Below are 20,126 nucleotides of genomic sequence, written 5' to 3' on the forward strand. Positions count from 1 at the left end.
CCCCCCAGTCCCGTGTGTGAAAAGTGCTGCTGTAAAGCTGGTAGCGCTGTTCAAGCACCATGTATTTCCTTCAGGAAATGCCCATCTAATATATAATTGCCTAGAATACTACTTCCTGCAATTTGTGCCAACTTCCGTGGCTTTGTCCGGAGCTAATGTCCGGAGATAATGTCCGGAGCTAATGTCCGGAGATAATGTCCGGAGCTAATGTCCGGAGCTAATGTCCGGAGATAAGTGACGTCACCAGTGTCCTACACCCAGGCAGAGCACAGGGGCCCCAGGCAGCATATGGGGCCCCAGGCAGAGCAGAGTGGCCCCAGGCAGAGCACAGGGGCCCCAGGCAGCATATGGGGCCCCAGGCAGAGCACAGTGGTTCCAGGCAGAGCACAGGGGCCCCAGGCAGCCTATGGGGCCCCAGGCAGAGCACAGTGGCCCCAGGCAGAGCACAGGGGCCCCAGGCAGCATATGGGGCCCCAGGCAGAGCACAGGGGCCCCAGGCAGCATATGGGGCCCCAGGCTGAGCACAGTGGCCCCAGGCAGAGCACAGGGGCCCCAGGCAGAACATGGGGCCCCAGGCAGAGCACAGGGGCCCCAGGCAGAGCACAGGGGCCCCAGGGAGCATATGGGGCCCCAGGCAGAGCACAGGGGCCCCAGGCAGATCAAAGGGGCCCCAGGCAGCATATGGGGCCCCAGGCAGAGCACAGGGGCCCCAGGCAGCATATGGGGCCCCAGGCAGAGCACAGTGGCCCCAGGCAGAGCACAGGGGCCCCAGGCAGAACATGGGGCCCCAGGCAGAGCACAGGGGCCCCAGGCAGAGCACAGGGGCCCCAGGCAGCATATGGGGCCCCAGGCAGAGCACAGGGGCCCCAGGCAGCATATGGGGCCCCAGGCAGAGCACAGTGGCCCCAGGCAGCATATGGGGCCCCAGGCAGAGCACAGTGGCCCCAGGCAGAGCACAGGGGCCCCAGGCAGCATATGGGGCCCCAGGCAGAGCACAGTGGTCCCAGGCAGAGCACAGGGGCCCCAGGCAGCTTATGGGGCCCCAGGCAGAGCACAGTGGCCCCAGGCAGAACATGGGGCCCCAGGCAGAGCACAGTGGCCCCAGGCAGAGCACAGGGGCCCCAGGCAGAACATGGGGCCCCAGGCAGAGCACAGGGCCCCAGGCAGAGCACAGGGGCCCCAGGCAGCATATGGGGCCCCAGGCAGAGCACAGGGGCCCCAGGCAGCATATGGGGCCCCAGGCAGAGCACAGTGGCCCCAGGCAGAGCACAGGGGCCCCAGGCAGCATATGGGGCCCCAGGCAGAGCACAGTGGTCCCAGGCAGAGCACAGGGGCCCCAGGCAGCCTATGGGGCCCCAGGCAGAGCACAGTGGCCCCAGGCAGAACATGGGGCCCCAGGCAGAGCACAGGGGCCCCAGGCAGAGCACAGGGGCCCCAGGCAGCATATGGGGCCCCAGGCAGAGCACAGTGGTCCCAGGTAGAGCACAGGGGCCCCAGGCAGCCTATGGGGCCCCAGGCAGAGCACAGGGGCCCAGGCAGCATATGGGGTCCCAGGCAGAGCACAGGGGCCCCATGCAGCATATGGGGCTCCAGGCAGAGCACAGTGGCCCCAGGCAGAGCACAGGGGCCCCAGGCAGCATATGGGGCCCCAGGCAGAGCACAGTGGCCCCAGGCAGAGCACAGGGGGCCCAGGCAGCATATGGGGCCCCAGGCAGAGCACAGTGGCCCCAGGCAGAGCACAGCGATATTTTGGACCACTGTGCGGTGTTTCAGACCCCCTGTGTGATGTCTGGGGCCCTGTTCTTAAGTATATTAAAGATTAAAGTAACGTATATTAAAGTATATTATAGATCAAATTTGACACGTTTATGAGCACCATTGAGTGATATACTCAAGAATGACATAATTTTTCAACATTTTATGGTTTCAAACTGTAAACACTCAGAGTTTTTTTTACTTCAACCAGAAAACCTTAACGGTTCATAAAAAACTTGACTGTTCAGGATATGATAAAAGTCATAGTATTCTGAATCTTTAACTTATAAAGATACCTTTACATGGGGTGATTATTGGTTCCAGAGAGGCTTTCGGCCGATAATCGTACACATGGCTGGTGACAGGACAATACAATATAAACGTTCAAAGGTAAACACTGATAACATTAAAATCTAATATATAATTGTCTAGAATACTACTTCCGGCAATTTGTGCCAACTTCCGTGGCTTTGTCCGGAGATAATGTCCGGAGATAAGTGACGTCACCAGCGTCCTACACCCGCTCAGGGTGGACAAAGATATATGCCTTCGTGGTGCGCGGCACTTTTCTGATTGGTTGCCGCCTGCCGCGAGCGACCAATCAGAAATGTGCCGTACTGTCAAGAATTGTCAAGAGCTGGTGAGTGCAGCCATTTTTTGTTCTTTCTTACTATTATTTATTAATTGTATTATTCTTACATTTGAATAAATAAAGTATATATGGATTCTAGACTCCCGATTCTTTAGAATCGGGCTGCCATCTAGTAATATTAATAATAACAATAATATTTCACCTACTATATAGTGGGATAGGGTTTTGGAGATGTGAATACCCCTTTAATAATAATTTTATATTTTTAGGGAAAAAAAAAGCTAATGTTGTGTATATGTGTGTGTGTGTGTGTGTGTGTGTATATATATATCTAATATATAATTGCCTAGAATACTACTTCCTGCAATTTGTGCCAACTTCCGTGGCTTTGTCCGGAGCTAATGTCCGGAGATAATGTCCGGAGCTAATGTCCGGAGATAATGTCCGGAGCTAATGTCCGGAGCTAATGTCCGGAGATAAGTGACGTCACCAGTGTCCTACACCCAGGCAGAGCACAGGGGCCCCAGGCAGCATATGGGGCCCCAGGCAGAGCACAGTGGCCCCAGGCAGAGCACAGGGGCCCCAGGCAGCCTATGGGGCCCCAGGCAGAGCACAGTGGCCCCAGGCAGAGCACAGGGGCCCCAGGCAGAGCACAGGGGCCCCAGGCAGCATATGGGGCCCCAGGCAGAGCACAGTGGCCCCAGGCAGAGCACAGGGGCCCCAGGCAGAACATGGGGCCCCAGGCAGAGCACAGGGGCCCCAGGCAGAGCACAGGGGCCCCAGGCAGCATATGGGGCCCCAGGCAGAGCACAGGGGCCCCAGGCAGCATATGGGGCCCCAGGCAGAGCACAGTGGCCCCAGGCAGAGCACAGGGGCCCCAGGCAGAACATGGGGCCCCAGGCAGAGCACAGGGGCCCCAGGCAGAGCACAGGGGCCCCAGGCAGAGCACAGGGGCCCCAGGCAGCATATGGGGCCCCAGGCAGAGCACAGGGGCCCCAGGCAGCATATGGGGCCCCAGGCAGAGCACAGTGGCCCCAGGCAGCATATGGGGCCCCAGGCAGAGCACAGTGGCCCCAGGCAGAGCACAGGGGCCCCAGGCAGCATATGGGGCCCCAGGCAGAGCACAGTGGTCCCAGGCAGAGCACAGGGGCCCCAGGCAGCTTATGGGGCCCCAGGCAGAGCACAGTGGCCCCAGGCAGAACATGGGGCCCCAGGCAGAGCACAGTGGCCCCAGGCAGAGCACAGGGGCCCCAGGCAGAACATGGGGCCCCAGGCAGAGCACAGGGGCCCCAGGCAGAGCACAGGGGCCCCAGGCAGCATATGGGGCCCCAGGCAGAGCACAGGGGCCCCAGGCAGCATATGGGGCCCCAGGCAGAGCACAGTGGCCCCAGGCAGAGCACAGGGGCCCCAGGCAGCATATGGGGCCCCAGGCAGAGCACAGTGGTCCCAGGCAGAGCACAGGGGCCCCAGGCAGCCTATGGGGCCCCCGGCAGAGCACAGTGGCCCCAGGCAGAACATGGGGCCCCAGGCAGAGCACAGGGGCCCCAGGCAGAGCACAGGGGCCCCAGGCAGCATATGGGGCCCCAGGCAGAGCACAGTGGTCCCAGGTAGAGCACAGGGGCCCCAGGCAGCCTATGGGGCCCCAGGCAGAGCACAGGGGCCCCAGGCAGCATATGGGGCCCCAGGCAGAGCACAGGGGCCCCAGGCAGCATATGGGGCCCCAGGCAGAGCACAGTGGCCCCAGGCAGAGCACAGGGGCCCCAGGCAGAACATGGGGCCCCAGGCAGAGCACAGGGGCCCCAGGCAGAGCACAGGGGTCCCAGGCAGCATATGGGGCCCCAGGCAGAGCACAGGGGCCCCAGGCAGCATATGGGGCCCCAGGCAGAGCACAGCGATATTTTGGACCACTGTGCGGTGTTTCAGACCCCCTGTGTGATGTCTGGGGCCCTGTTCTTAAGTATATTAAAGATTAAAGTAACGTATATTAAAGTATATTATAGATCAAATTTGACACGTTTATGAGCACCATTGAGTGATATACTCAAGAATGACATAATTTTTCAACATTTTATGGTTTCAAACTGTAAACACTCAGAGTTTTTTTTACTTCAACCAGAAAACCTTAACGGTTCATAAAAAACTTGACTGTTCAGGATATGATAAAAGTCATAGTATTCTGAATCTTTAACTTATAAAGATACCTTTACATGGGGTGATTATTGGTTCCAGAGAGGCTTTCGGCCGATAATCGTACACATGGCTGGTGATAGGACAATACAATATAAACGTTCAAAGGTAAACACTGATAACATTAAAATCTAATATATAATTGCCTAGAATACTACTTCCGGCAATTTGTGCCAACTTCCGTGGCTTTGTCCGGAGATAATGTCCGGAGATAAGTGACGTCACCAGCGTCCTACACCCGCTCAGGGTGGACAAAGATATATGCCTTCGTGGTGCGCGGCACTTTTCTGATTGGTTGCCGCCTGCCGCGAGCGACCAATCAGAAATGTGCCGTACAGTCAAGAATTGTCAAGAGCTGGTGAGTGCAGCCATTTTTTGTTCTTTCTTACTATTATTTATTAATTGTATTATTCTTACATTTGAATAAATAAAGTATATATGGATTCTAGACTCCCGATTCTTTAGAATCGGGCTGCCATCTAGTATATATATATATATATATATATATATTAATTTATTTAAAAACATTTATGTTAGATTTTATCTTCATATAAAGATTAAAAACTGGGAAAGTAACATGTCTTCATCACATACCTGAAATATCGAAATGCAAACAATTTTTCATTACCTTTAAAATATATATTCATGCAGGAACATCACTGTTGCAGATTATAGAGCCATGTGCATGGAGTCTGTACAATACCCCACAAAGTTTTTGTGGAATTCATCAATGGCTTGAAGCTTATGTATAGCATACTATAGATTATGCCAGTAATTCACATAGATTCAACAGAAAAACAGAAAAAAGGCTATGTGCCTTGGCATGAAATTAGTGGTGGAATATGGCTTCACATCTTTTGTGGTGTCGTAATAAAACTTGGATTTCAAAACTTGGACCCATAGACATGGGTTTACAGCGACACAGAGGAGCCAGAGATGAGCGTCTGGTTTCTCCTACTCCTGGACTGTTTAGAAGCATTTCACCATCGAATTAAAAGGTGCACATTTCTTTTACCAGTGCAGGGGTTTATCTGCTCAGTTGAGAGCTTTTGGAATCTTTCCTGCATTAAGGTTCTCAGCTGTTCACTCTTGGCCACTCTCATCTCCTATATAATCTGGACCCTGCCTAGCATTCATTGCCAGAAGATAGCTTCATTGCTGCATGGTTAGAGATGGTGGATTGTGGTTGTTGTTTGAGAAGGAGTTTGGTGGATTTATCTGAGACTGTTGCCACATTTTGGGTGTGTGCTAATCCATCTCCTTCTCCTACTTTGGTTTTACCCCATGCTTCACTCCCCGGTGTCTTCCTCTGTTGTTTGTGTGAGTATATGTGCATGATTGGTATTTTCTTTTATCCCTGTTTGTATTACCTTGTTAGTCTGGTTAGTGTATTATTGTATTCCCCTCTTCCCTGGGTGGCAGAAGGGTACAGACTGAGGGCGGATTTATGAGCTAAGGGAAGGCTCGTGGTCCCAGCATCTTCACCATCAGAAGTAATCAGGAGAAAAGGGCGAGCTAGAGCACTCCTAGCGTGAGGGAAAGGGAAGGAGTCCCTGGTCCTAGGACACCCATCAACAGAGTCGTAACACCCATTATATGGTCATGTCCTCGAGACCTAATCTGATGATTATCATGAAGTTGAAAGAGCTGAGTTGACAAAGAGTTGGAGGAAAGGTGCACTCATTGAACTTTATGACATTATCACAGACAATGTCATCTTATCATTTTATGCCTTCTTTACAATAGTTTCATAAAATCTTATTTTTCTTAATTTTTCAGGAACTCTAGATGAGCAAAGCTGGAAGAGACAACCCCGAAAAACTTGCAGCAGAAATAGCAGCCAAAAGTGGGTCTATAAACTTTAGTCAGGGGGGCTAAATACAAATGCATATCACAATTTTCAGGTAAATACAGTATTTTTAAAATATTTAGAAAATCCGTGTATTATTTCCTATACACAAATACTTGTGACTTAGTGTTGGAATATCACATAAAATCTCAGTAAAATAAATTTACATTTGTGGTTGTAATGTGTACTTTATCAAGGCACTGTAAATTCCTAGAAAACAGACATGCTGCTTGCTGTAGTCTTTTGTTTTTTTTATTGCTTGGAAGTGTTGCTTGGAATGAGGAGAAGTGCCTCATAAGTGGACACAGACGTCCTTTTGTCTAATAAGATTAATTATAAAGTATTCATTGTTACTATTCAATTATGGAAAGGCTCCTGATTAGTGTTGAGCATTCCGATACCGCAAGTATCGGGTATCGGCCGATATTTGCTGTATCGGAATTCCGATACCGAGATCCGATACTTTTGTGGTATCGGGTATCGGTATCGAAACAACATTAATGTGTAAAATACAACATTAATGTGTAAAATAAAGAATTAAAATAAAAAATATTGCTATACTCACCTCTCCGACGCAGCCTGGACCTCACCGAGGGAACCGGCAGCGTTCTTTGCTTAAAATGCGCGCTTTTCCTTCCTTCCGTGACGTCACGGCTTCTGATTGGTCGCATGCCGCCCATGTGGCCGCGACGCGACCAATCACAGCAAGCCGTGACGTAATTTTCAGGTCCTTCTAGGCATTCAGTATTTTAAAATTACGTTCCGGCTTTGTGATTGGTCGCGTCGCGGTCACATGGGCGACGCGACCAATCACAAGCCGTGACGTCAAGGGAGGCAGGAAACGCGCGCATTTTTAAAATTACGTCCCGGCTTGTGATTGGTCGCGTCGCCCATGTGGCCGCGACGCGACCAATCACAGCAAGCCGTGACGTAATTTTAGGTCCTTCAGGATTTTAAAATTACGTTCTGGCTTATGATTGGCCGCGACGCGACGCGACCAATCACAAGCCGTGACGTCACGGGAGGCTGGACATGCGCGCATTTTAAAATGCGCGCGTGTCCAGCCTCCCGTGACGTCACGGCTTGTGATTGGTCGCGTCGCCCATGTGACCGCGACGCGACCAATCACAAGCCAGAACGTAATTTTAAAATCCTGAAGGACCTAAAATTACGTCACGGCTTGCTGTGATTGGTCGCGTCGCGGCCACATGGGCGACGCGACCAATCATAAGCCGGGACGTCACGGGAGGCAGGACACGCGCGCATTTTAAAATGCGCGCGTGTCCAGCCTTCCGTGACGTCACGGCTTGTGATTGGTCGCGTCGCCCATGTGACCACGACGCGACCAATCATAAGCCAGAACGTAATTTTAAAATCCTGAAGGACCTAAAATTACGTCACGGCTTGCTGTGATTGGTCGCGTCGCGGCCACATGGGCGGCACGCGACCAATCACAAGCCGGGACTTCACGTAAGGAAGTAAACGCACGAATTTTAAGCAAACAACGCTGCCGGTTCCCTCGGTGAGGTCCAGGCTGCGTCGGAGAGGTGAGTATAGCAATATTTTTTATTTTAATTCTTTCTTTTACACATTAATATGGATCCCAGGGCCTGAAGGAGAGTTTCCTCTCCTTCAGACCCTGGGAACCATCAGGGATACCGTCCGATACTTGAGTCCCATTGACTTGTATTGGTATCGGGTATCGGTATCGGATTGGATCCGATACTTTGCCGGTATCGGCCGATACTTTCCGATACCGATACTTTCAAGTATCGGACGGTATCGCTCAACACTACTCCTGATAAAGGGCTCTAGCAGTGTTCTAACATTGTTATAAAGTAGGCACCACCTTGCATAAGCTCTGTGCCAAGTCTATTCTGTCATAGGTATCTTCCACTTTTGTAACACAATACATTGTCATTAGATGCTAAAAAGCAATACCAGTTATGAATAACACATGAAGTTTAGATTGGGGCTCCAGGTTCTCCAAGTTGTGCGCTCCATGTTTTAGTTATATTTTTAAACTGACACCTATAGTTAGATTCTCATTACTCACAGGTGGCCCGGGCAATCCAGGTTCTCCCTTTTTACCATCCTTTCCTGGAGGACCGTCAATTCCTGAGCCAGAACCTGGCCTTCCAGGCAATCCTGGTGTTCCTTGTGGCCCAACTGGCCCTGGTAATCCAGGTAAGCACTTTAAAAGAAGAAAACATTCTTATTGCAACAAACATTGTATTTATATTGAATTTAAATACATTAAAACATTAAAACCAGATATATTTTGTACATCTACTACCCATACCCATAGGGCTTTGTATGTTTGGACTTCTTATACTGTACATGTTGTTATTGTATGTAATTGCAAACGCTTCCTTCTCTTGGTGAATGGTTGTTCATTGGAACACACTCACAGGTAATGTTGCTCAAAAAATGCATGAGAAACTTTGCTTCTAGGGAGTATGCTGGAGTGAGCTGAGCATTCATTTAGACTCAAGGTTATTTTAAGGCCACGTTCACACGTTCAGTATTTGGTCAGTATTTTACATAAGTATGAATGGTATAAGTTGAATGGAGCAGGTCAAATATGACCTTGGTCAGATGTGACATCATTTGAAGTGTGACATCTTTCAAGTTTAACATCAGAAATATACCAGAATGGTAACCCATGGTATATTCTCCTTCATGCTGTCATGCCCTGATCCATCTGCTTTCATCCACAGGTACGTCTGAACTATCTCTTAATCCAGAATACACACTGAACCCCAGAATCCCATGTACTCCTGTCCCTCTGTTCTAACTGTTACATTACCCAGCTTTTCCACATTGACTTTCCCATACCTCAGCCTCTTGCAAACAATTTGGTACGTTATCCAGCTTTTCCACATTGACTTTTCTTACTTCTGCTGCTAGCATTCACTTGGTACATTACCCAGCTTTTCCACATTGACTTTCCCATACCCCAGCCTCTTGCAAACAATTTGGTACGTTACCCAGCTTTTCCACATTGACTTCTCTTACTTCTGCTGCTAGCATTCACTTGGTAAGTCTTTCAACTAACCCCTGCTTTACCCCAATGTTATTTATGACCTTGTTTACTTTGGCTTGATCATATGCATCTGGTCCACTCTTAATTATGTGACCAAGATGAGCAAAGACCACTCCTCTCTTCTTAGACACATCTGAATGCACTTTTTAGCAAATATATTGCCAACTATACGTCTGCAAGACATCAGTCTGCAGAGTGCATCACATAAGTTCATCATAGAAGTGTGAGGAGTTATGGAAGAATTAATCCAGATTGAGCCAGAAGGGAACTGGATATGTAGCGCCCCCACTGCCGCAGGGCCGAGGGGTACCCGGTACCGGGCCTCTGAGTATTTGCTCTGGGGTTGTCACGGTGGCTAGACCCGGTCCGTGACCCTGCTGAGGGGCGTACAGTGATAGATGTAGATAGTGGTGGTGGTGCGGTGCAGTAAATAACGAGGACACCAGGTTGCAGTCTCTTTACCTCTTTACTGAAGGTCTCTGGGTCCTCAGTCCGGAATACGGTTCACCAGGCTGCGCAAGTCCGGCCGGTCCGATGGCACCTCCAGAGTTCTCCTTGCAGGTGGAAATCTGTGTCTTCCTGCTAGCGCTATGTGTTGTGGTCCTCCCCTGCTGTGCTTAAGGGATAGTCCCCACAACTGTTGTGTCTGTTTCTCGTGTTCCCTCACAACAACTCGATTAGATGATGTTCTGCTAATCCTCCGTCCCTCCCGGTGTTATGGTTGGGACGCACCCGTATGACGGGTAGGCTCGGAGCTCTTCCGGGACCCTAGAGTCGCCCCTCTCCACAGGTTGCCCCCCAAGTCTGCATAGGTGATTTAGGTGAGACAGCCCGCCTGTGACTGACTGTCCTGCCGTTGGTTTGAAGTATTGCTTGGAGCTAGATATATGAATACTTCCTCGGCGTTCTGGCCGCCGGTTGTGCGCCTCAGTAGGATGTTGCCTCGATCTTACAGCACGACTCCTACTGGTAATCTCCTTCTTGCTTTGATCTCGTTTCTCACTCAGCACAATATATCTCGCTTCTGATCCTTTCTTAGGGCACCGCCGCTATGCTGAGCAGGCACGGTCCCGTGACGTTCTTTCTTGTAGCCACGCCTCTGTCAGGGTCCCAATCCTGACAGGGACCCTACCGAATCTTCCCCACAACACCCCCTGCCACAAGGTGTTGCCTGGTTCCAACCCAGTCAGCTTTCTGACTAACTTCCTGCCTGACCCCCAGTTTACCCACACGGTGAGGAGTGGCCTAATAAATAGCACCCTTAGCTCCCGCTGGAGGCCCGACTGTGAAATGTATTGGTGTATGTGATACCTTGTCAGATGAACTCCTTCAGTGCCATCAGACGTACCATAGCCCCCCTTAGCGGCGGAGCCACAGTACTGCAACGACCAGGACTCTGGGGCGCTGCATTCCCCCCCGGTTAAATCCAGTACTCCTGGACTGGGAAGAAAACAACAATACATGTCAGCAAAAAGACATACAATTTTTGTGAGTGCAATAACAATAAGCATATTTGAACAGAGCTTCCCTTTATGGGAGGTGAGGACACTTGAACGTTACAAACATGGTAAAATACTTTTAAATAACTTACTATAAATAACTTTTCTTACCCAACCGGTTATTCTACTGAGTGCAAATTCTGAACAATAGTTTAACATTGCCTTTAAGGACGTACTCGCTAAATCCACTAAAGACCTTCTTATATCACATATAAGGCTAATTAACGTTTATGCATTCTCCTTCTTTATATCTGCAGGACCGACTGTCCTAACTGCTCCAGACCTACTGCCTCTCCTTTCTGTTACAGGACCGCTCCTTTCCGCCCGAGCCTACTGTCCTTCCACTACTATACACAGTATAGAACATATTTTTCTTTCAGTTCAAGATCACTGAGCCATCCCTATATGGCTCCTAAGAGGACTCACCACTAACCCCTACGGGTTCACTTCCTGTCCTCAGTTTTCTATTAACATTACTGAACATTCCTTACAATCAACTAGTTAGTTACATTTAACGTTCACATATCAACATCATCAATACTTTCTTTTCAAGACATCATCATTCTTTAAGTGGTTTTGATGAACATCCCCTTTAAGAGGGGACCAAGTCTCTATGAGGTAGTGCAACTTCTCAAGCTGCAAGTCCGTATGCAGCAAGGACTCCAGTACAAGTTCCAATAACCGTATCTTCGCAAAGAGTCCATCTTTTAGATAAAACCAGTAGAGAGCACCTTTAAGAAGGTGCAAACTATATACAAGAAGTTTGTATCATGCATTGTTCATGATTCAGCAGTTTCTTAGTAAGGGAGCAAAAAGTAGAAAAACGAACAAAGAGCAATAGGGATCCCGGGTCAACAAAGGGATCCCTTTAAGAGTTAACCCTGGACGGGTTTAGCAGCAACATAGCAGCAAAAACAAACAGTTTGAAGAACTATTTACATATTATGCAGAGTTTTAAGATATTTACTTTTGTGGTGCAGAAGGTGGTTTTTGATCCCCGACCGATGCAGCACCTGTGCTGGTAGTTGGTCTCTCAGATGCCGTCAGACCAACCGGTGTCTGGATTTGAAGGCTAATCCTGCTTGCAAGTTCAGCAGCCGCTACAAGGCGTACGGTGGTGACAGTAACAAGATCTGGCAAATCTGGAGCAGTCATGATCGGGGCAACAGGTGATGCTCCCTCAGACTCACACCGGCGAACGTTCCGAGCGCACCATCCTTGTGCATTCCGGTGGCGAGTGTAGGCCACCTGATCCCCCCTTTGCAATGGGTCACCATCTCGACTGCAGCAGGGAGTTTTTACGTTATAACTAGTAACAAAGACATCAGTTGGTAGTCCCGGTTCCTGTATGGAGCCCCATCCCCTCTTCGGGTGGTAGGCCAGCACAGTTCCCCGCTTTACCACGTCTTTCCTGCCGTGCACAGACTTTCTACGTTGTGTATCATGTTGTTCAGTCTCGTCTCGATCTCTCCAGTGTTGGATTAGACATTGCTTATACTGTTCCCAGGTAAGTACCGCAAGGGTGAGGCTCTCCCCCGGAGCTCCATACGGCTCGTTCCAGGGGGTGTCCCACCGGAGGATCACCCCGTCTGGGCCTACATCTATGGTTTCCCCCATCTTGGTCGGTAGTGGAGGTACCAGCTTCCCCATCGCGTCGGGGGTGAGGGCTACCCGCTCCACTGAGAGGAAACGGTTATTGTTGCTGGGGTGAGGAGCGGTCACCGGAGCGGGATCGGTCAGGGGAGCCGGATCGGTCGGGAGAGCAGAATCGGCCGGGGGAGTAGGGGTGCCGTCCATACCTGCGCCTGATGTGATTCCACCGATGTCGATCTGTTCCGTTGACGAGGACACTGGAATCGGCTGCAGCCCGGACCGCGGCTCTTCCGGAGTCACCTCCTGATGTGGCTCCGCCCTCCATGGTTCCGTGGCTGGGATAGGTAGGCTCGGCTCCTCCACCGGCGGCTCCAAGGAGTTCAGGTCCTTCACCGGCGGTGGACGCGAGTCTGCCTCTGATGGGTGAGGGCAGGTCGGGATCACCTCGTCGTTGCTTGGGCACTTGCTGCTCATCGTCGCTGTCGGGCATCCGGTGGCAACGCATGCACCTGGCTCCGCCATTTCTCCGAGGTTTGGGCTCCTTCACCTCGTTCCCGCCGTTGCAAATCAGGGGGCGGTTCTCCTCTGCTGCTGGGTAGGTCGTCCTCTCGCAGCAGGAGTCGGAGGGGGCGGTCGCTACTTCTGGCGCCGCTTTGGTAGTCTCCTCCCATGGCACGCCCTTCTTCTTCCTCCGCGCTCCCTGGAACGCTGCAATGGCGGCGACTTTTGGCGGGAACTTTTGGCGGTAAATGGCAACACACAGTCTTTGCAATAAAGTACAGTCCAAGCACAATAAATCACAGTTCCAAGGCACACATGACCCGATTCCTCAGGCTTAAGTAGATCCTGTTCGTGGTGCCAAGTTGTAGCGCCCCCACTGCCGCAGGGCCGAGGGGTACCCGGTACCGGGCCTCTGAGTCTCTGCTCTGGGGTTGTCACGGTGGCTAGACCCGGTCCGTGACCCTGCTGAGGGGCGTACAGTGATAGATGTAGATAGTGGTGGTGGTGCGGTGCAGTAAATAATGAGGACACCAGGTTGCAGTCTCTTTACCTCTTTACTGAAGGTCTCTGGGTCCTCAGTCCGGAATACGGTTCACCAGGCTGCGCAAGTCCGGCCGGTCCGATGGCACCTCCAGAGTTCTCCTTGCAGGTGGAAATCTGTGCCTTCCTGCTAGCGCTATATGTTGTGGTCCTCCCCTGCTGTGCTTAAGGGATAGTCCCCACAACCGTTGTGTCTGTTTCTCGTGTTCCCTCACAACAACTCGATCAGATGATGTTCTGCTAATCCTCCGTCCCTCCCGGTGTTATGGTTGGGACGCACCCGTATGACGGGTAGGCTCGGAGCTCTTCCGGGACCCTAGAGTCGCCCCTCTCCACAGGTTGCCCCCCAAGTCTGCATAGGTGATTTAGGTGAGACAGCCCGCCTGTGACTGACTGTCCTGCCGTTGGTTTGAAGTATTGCTTGGAGCTAGATATATGAATACTTCCTCGGCGTTCCAGCCGCCAGTTGTGCGCCTCAGTAGGATGTTGCCTCGATCTTACAGCACGACTCCTACTGGTAATCTCCTTCTTGCTTTGATCTCGTTTCTCACTCAGCACAATATATCTCGCTTCTGATCCTTTCTTAGGGCACCGCCGCTATGCTGAGCAGGCACGGTCGCAAGGCTTTCTTGTAGCCAGGCCTCTGTCAGGGTCCCAAACCTGACAGGGACCCTACCGAATCTTCCCCACAACACCCCCTGCCACAAGGTGTTGCCTGGTTCCAACCCAGTCAGCTTTCTGACTAACTTCCTGCCTGACCCCCAGTTTACCCACACGGTGAGGAGTGGCCTAATAAATAGCACCCTTAGCTCCCCCTGGAGGCCCGACTGTGAAATGTATTGGTGTATGTGATACCTGGTCAGATGAACTCCTTCAGTGCCATCAGACGTACCATAGCCCCCCTTAGCGGCGGAGCCACAGTACTGCAACGACCAGGACTCTGGGGCGCTGCAGATACATAGTCACTGTAAATAATGTTTCTGTTAGTTTTCACTCTCACCCCTATAATCCTTCACTTTCTACTAATGCCCCTAAGCCCTACACCTAATAAGGAACTGTCTATCTGACCCTCCATCCTCCCCATCCATCTCACTTCCTCCTCAGAACTGTTCCTCAACATACAGTCCTCTGTCTCCAAACACAAACAGCCCTCTCATGCCCTCTCCTGCTCCCACCTGCTAACACTCTCTCTGCTCCTCATCACTGCTGGCGATATCTTTCCAAATCCTGGCCCTCCTCACCACATCCCCACAGTCATTTCTACCTCCCATCCATGCTCTATCACAAATTTCCATAACCTCTCTTACCTTATACCCATTTGCCCGGTCCCCACTTCCCCAGTCCCACTAACAGGAGCTCTATGCAACGCTCGCTCTGTCTGCAACAAACTGTCCTGCGTCCATGATCTTTTCATTACTAACAAACTTTCCTTCCTCGCTATCACTGAAACCTGGCTCACCCCCTCTGACACAGCCTCTCCTGCTGCACTTTCACATGGTGGATTCCACCTTTCCCACACACCCAGCCCCATCAGCAAGCATGGCAGAGGAGTTGGTTTTCTCCTGTTGGATAACTGCTCCTTCACCCACATCTCACTGCCACCCTCTGTTACCCTCCCTTCCTTTGAGGTGCACTCTATGTGCATCTACTCCCCCACCAACCTCCAACTGACTATCATTTACCACCCTCCAGGGCCAGCCACCACCTTCTTTGACCACTTCACCACCTGGCTACTTCATTTCCTGTCTGCTGACATCCCCACTATCATCATTGGTGACTTCAACATCCCCATTGACACTTTCCTGTCAGCTGATACTAAACTTCTATCTCTCACTTCCTCTTTTGGCCTTGCTCAATGCTCTTCTGCAGCCACTCACAAAGATGGCCACACACTGGACCTCATCTTCACCCACCTCTGCTCCCTATCTAACCTCTCTAACTCACCCCTACCTCTTTCTGACCACAACCTGCTTACATTCTCTTCCCTATCCCCTCCAGGTCCACAATCCCCACCCCACAAACTTGCACACCCTCGCAGAAATCTCAAACACATCAATCTACACTCACTCTCTGAATCTCTTCTCCCTCTCACAGACATATGTACCTTACACAAAGCGGACGTCGTTGCTTCTTTATATAACACCACAATAGCTGCAGCTCTTGAATCTGTCGCCCCTCTCACACATACCATAGCTCGCAAAATCAACATACAACCCGGGCACACCAACCTGACCAAAGATCTGAGGCGGGCTTCCAGGATTGCTGAGCGGAGATGGAAAAGATCACACTCCAACGAGGACTTCACCACATTTAAACAGTCTCTCACTAATTTCAAGACACTCGCTGCAGCAAAACAAACCTACTTCTCATCTCCTCCCTGTCTCACAACCCTAAACAGCTATTCAACACTTTCAACTCTCTCCTCTGTCCCCAGCACCTCCTACCTCTCCACTCATCTCAGCTGAAGACTTTGCCTCATTCTTCAAACAGAAGATTGACAACATCAGAGAAATCTTTGGCCTACAACCCACACAACCCCTATTCCTAACTACTCAGCCCTCCTCCTCCAAAACCAGCTTCTCCAACATTATAGAAAACCAAATTTCTGCCCTACTCTCAAGATCACATCTCACCACTTGTGCACTCGACCCGATTCCATCCTACTTCATCCCAAACCTCACTGCAGTCTTCATCCCAACTCGAACCCATCTCCAACCTATCAATAAGAACTGGTGTTTTCCCCTCATGCTTCAAACATGCCTCAATCACATCTATCTTCAAAAAGCCCTCGCTTGACCCATCTTCTGTTTCTAGCTATCACCCAATATCATTTCTCTCCTTTGCCTCAAAATTACTGGAACAACATGTCCATTTTGAACTGTCCACCCACCTCTCTTCCTGCTCCATCTTCGACAGCTTACAATATGGCTTCCAGCTGCATCACTCTGCTAAAACTACCCTAACTAAAGTCACCAATGACCTGCTGACTGCCAAAGCCAAGTGACACTACTATGTCCTCCTTCTCCTGGACCTGTCTTCTGCCTTTGACACAGTGGACCGCTCCCTATTACTACAGAACCTTTCATCTCTTGGCATCACAGACTTGGCCCTATCTTGGATCGCATCATACCTAAAAAGACCAGACATTCAGTGTCTCCCACTCACACACCACCTCCTCACCTCGCCCCCTATCTGTCGGGGTCCCGCAAGGTTCAGTCCTAGGGCCCCTGCTATTCTCCATTTACACCTTCGGACTGCGACAGCTCATAGAATCCCATGGTTTGCAGTATCATCTCTATGCTGATGACACACAGATCTTCATCTCTGGACCAGATATCACCTCCCTACTAACCAAAATCCCACAATGTCTATCCACTATTTCATCCTTCTTCTCTGCTAGATTTCTGAAACTTAACATGGACAAAACAGAATTCATCATCTTTCCCCCATCTCTCTCGACTCTCCCAACAAACCTATCCATTAAAGTAAATGGCTGCTCACTCTCCCCAGTCCCACAAGCTCGCTCACCTCAGTGTAATCCTTGACTGGTCTCTCCTTCAAACTACAAATCCAAGCCCTTTCTACTTCCTGCCAACTTCAACTCAAAAACATTTCCTGGATCCGTACATTCCTCAACCAAGAATCTGCAAAAACCCTAGTCCATGCCCTCATCTCCCGTCTTGACTACTGCAACCTCCTGCTGTGTGGCCTCCCCTCTAACACTCTCGCACCACTCCAATCTACCTTAAACTCTGCTACCTGACTAATCCACCTATCCCCCCGTTATTACCTGGCTTATCCTGTCAATGCTCGGGGGCTTGGTGCTCAGATCGAGCATATTGGAAAGCTCGGGTGCTCGACCCGAGCAACAAGCCCCAAGTAAGTCTATGGGAATCTTGAGCATTTTTACCGCTGCACCCCCCCGGGGACTATAGAGTAACTATAAATTGTGGAAATCGTTGGGAACAGTGCTCAGATTACATGGGAACACCATGGGGAAGACCCCTGGAAGCATTTCTGATTTCCAGGTCACTGCTGTGAGCAATGTTGTCAGAGTCTTACGCCACTTTTAGAGACTCACAATAAATATGTTAAGGAACATCTTTTCCATGGTAATGACTTGTATAAAGGCAAAATAAATAACCAAAAACAAAAATGCTCCTTCACACCTTGGGCTATTATCACACGTAGCATTTTTGATGCATTTCCCAACTTTAACATTGCTTTCAACCAAGACAAATGAATTCACTGGGAAATGTCATTATAATATTTTACAACCTTATCTGGCCATGTGGTGTGTGACACATCACCAGACACATCCTGCTTCAATTATGAAGGAGGGACTCTGAAAGTCACAAAGCGTAATTTTATAAGGCCATTAGGCGGCCTTTACTATTCTTAAAGGGCCAGCAGGCAGCCTTTACTATTGTTAGAGAGCCATCAGCTGGCTATGCTTTGTTGTTCTCATTAATAGTGGGTCTCCTATACTGTTATTGCATATGCAGTGAATGGCAGGGCTGCCCAAAATTTGGACACACCCCAATACCCCTTTGAAGAGACATACAGAAGGGCCTCCAGAGAGCAATGCTCCCATAATAAAAAATTTGATACTCCCAAACTATTTGCCTATGCAGTGAATTCAACATCTGCCCCAAATGTGGATACACCCCAATAACCCTTTGAACAGACATACAGGACTGCCACCTGAAAGCAATGTTCCCATTATTAGGAATTTGGTACTCCCATACTGTTTGCCTATGAAGTGAATGCAAGGCCTACCCTGACCCAAATTTAAACACCACAATAACCCATTGAACAAATGTACAGGAGAGCCACCTGAAAGCAATGTTCCCATTACTAGAAAGTTGGTACTACCATACTGTTTGCCTATGCACTGGATTGCAGTGTTGAGGCTGAAGACCCGGCAGTGGCGAATTGCAGTGTTGAGGCTGAAGACCCGACAATGACGAATTGCAGTGTTGAGGCTGAAGACCCGGCAGTGGCGGATTGCTGTGTTGAGGCTGAAGATCCGGCAATGGCGAATTGTAGTTTTGTAGCTGAAGACCCGGCATTAGCAAATAGCAGTGTTGATGCTGAAGACCCTGCATTGGAGAATTGCAGTGTTGAGGCTGAAGACCCAGCAGTGGAGAATTGCAGTTTTGAGGCTGAAGACCCGGCATTGGCGAATAGCAGTGTTGAGGATGAAGACCCTGCATTGGTGAATTGCAGTTTTGAGGCTGAAGACCGGGCAGTTGAGGCTGAAGACCCGGCAGTGGAGAATTGCAATATTGAAGCTGAAGAACCCGCAGTCAATTGCAGTGTTGAGGCTGAAGACCCAGGAGTGGAGAATTGCAATATTGAAGTTGAAGAACCTGCAGTGGAGAATTTCAATGTTGAAGCTGAAGAAACGTGCAGTGGAGAACTGCATTGTTGAGGCTGAAGAATCTGCAATGGAGAATTGCAATGTTCATGCTTTCCTGACGGTGTTTGAAAGGGTTGCCGAGAGGGAGAAACCCATGCCAGAGCAGTGGGCACAGGTAGTTGTTAAATATTAATTAATTGAAATATTCTTGGTCTCGATCCTGTACCGAGCACCGAGCATATTGTTTCATGCTGATGTTACAAAAGCTATTTATGTATATAGGAGCTCAGAGCATAAGTCCACTCCATATACAGGCAACACGTGATCTGTAGAGAAGATATATAAGCGTCTCTTAGGAGGGTGTGGGGGTCTTTTGTCACGTGGGACTGTCACCTCCCATCTTCACCTCATTCTCTCCATGGATGTCTGACGAGGAAGCAACAGCTGGTAGCTGCAGCCATGATGACCTTCAAACTTCAGACACACAGACAGATGGCTTCCATTCAGGACTTGGGAAAGAGGGATAACTAATGCTGATCTCTACACATGGACAATCCGTTCGTAACTATTTTCATCTGTTTTATGTTTTTGCTGCAAGGTGATTTTTCTATGGATAATCAATAAACCACTATACTTTTAATGTGAATATGACATTTTTCTTTTAAGAATAACGCACCTGGTTAAGTCCTGATTTACATGAATGTGCAGAATAAGCATATTTAACATTGCCGAAGCCAGCCAGTTTTGATTTTTGTGCTATTTTTTTTTCGTGAATTTCCTTCATTTTTGCACACGGGGGGAAGACAGAAGAGTTTGCAAGATTTTGTGCAAGTATTCAGAAATTTCACTTCAAAACTTCAAGTCACAAAGATCTCAAGAAGAACCTATGACTTTGTAAACGAACAGAGACTAACAGGTGTTAGTTGAATTGACAAGTAGTAGGAGTACTACAAGTGCCGGACGTGTTGAAAAAAGACGTGCTAAAAATAGCCGTGGTCAAGTGAAGTTTGGAGCCCAGCAAAAGAACTACAAGCTGAGATTTCAAGGTAGGACAAATGGATTTGATTGATTCATATGCTAAATCAAGTCAGATAGAATTTGTAAGTTTGTATAGATCTAGTGTAGAAATATTTTGGTTTTCGTTATTTGCGGAATGCAGAATAGCAAACTTGAAGTTAGATTCTAAGCTAGTATCTAGGAAA

The 20,126-nt window shown here is 49.6% G+C and overlaps 1 protein-coding gene across 1 annotated transcript in view; it reads right to left on the minus strand.

Moving 5' to 3' along the window:
- The window catches only part of COL15A1 (collagen type XV alpha 1 chain), a 1,855,347-nt gene that overhangs the window by 1,202,442 nt on the left and 632,779 nt on the right, over window positions 1–20,126 (minus strand). Inside the window, exon 11 of the mRNA XM_077269528.1 lies at window positions 8,440–8,577. Within this exon, the coding sequence (XP_077125643.1) occupies window positions 8,440–8,577 (138 nt within the window). The remainder of the gene's footprint in view (window positions 1–8,439; window positions 8,578–20,126) is intronic.

This window comes from Ranitomeya variabilis, chromosome 6 (assembly GCF_051348905.1).
Source record: "Ranitomeya variabilis isolate aRanVar5 chromosome 6, aRanVar5.hap1, whole genome shotgun sequence".
Taxonomy (NCBI): domain Eukaryota; kingdom Metazoa; phylum Chordata; class Amphibia; order Anura; family Dendrobatidae; genus Ranitomeya; species Ranitomeya variabilis.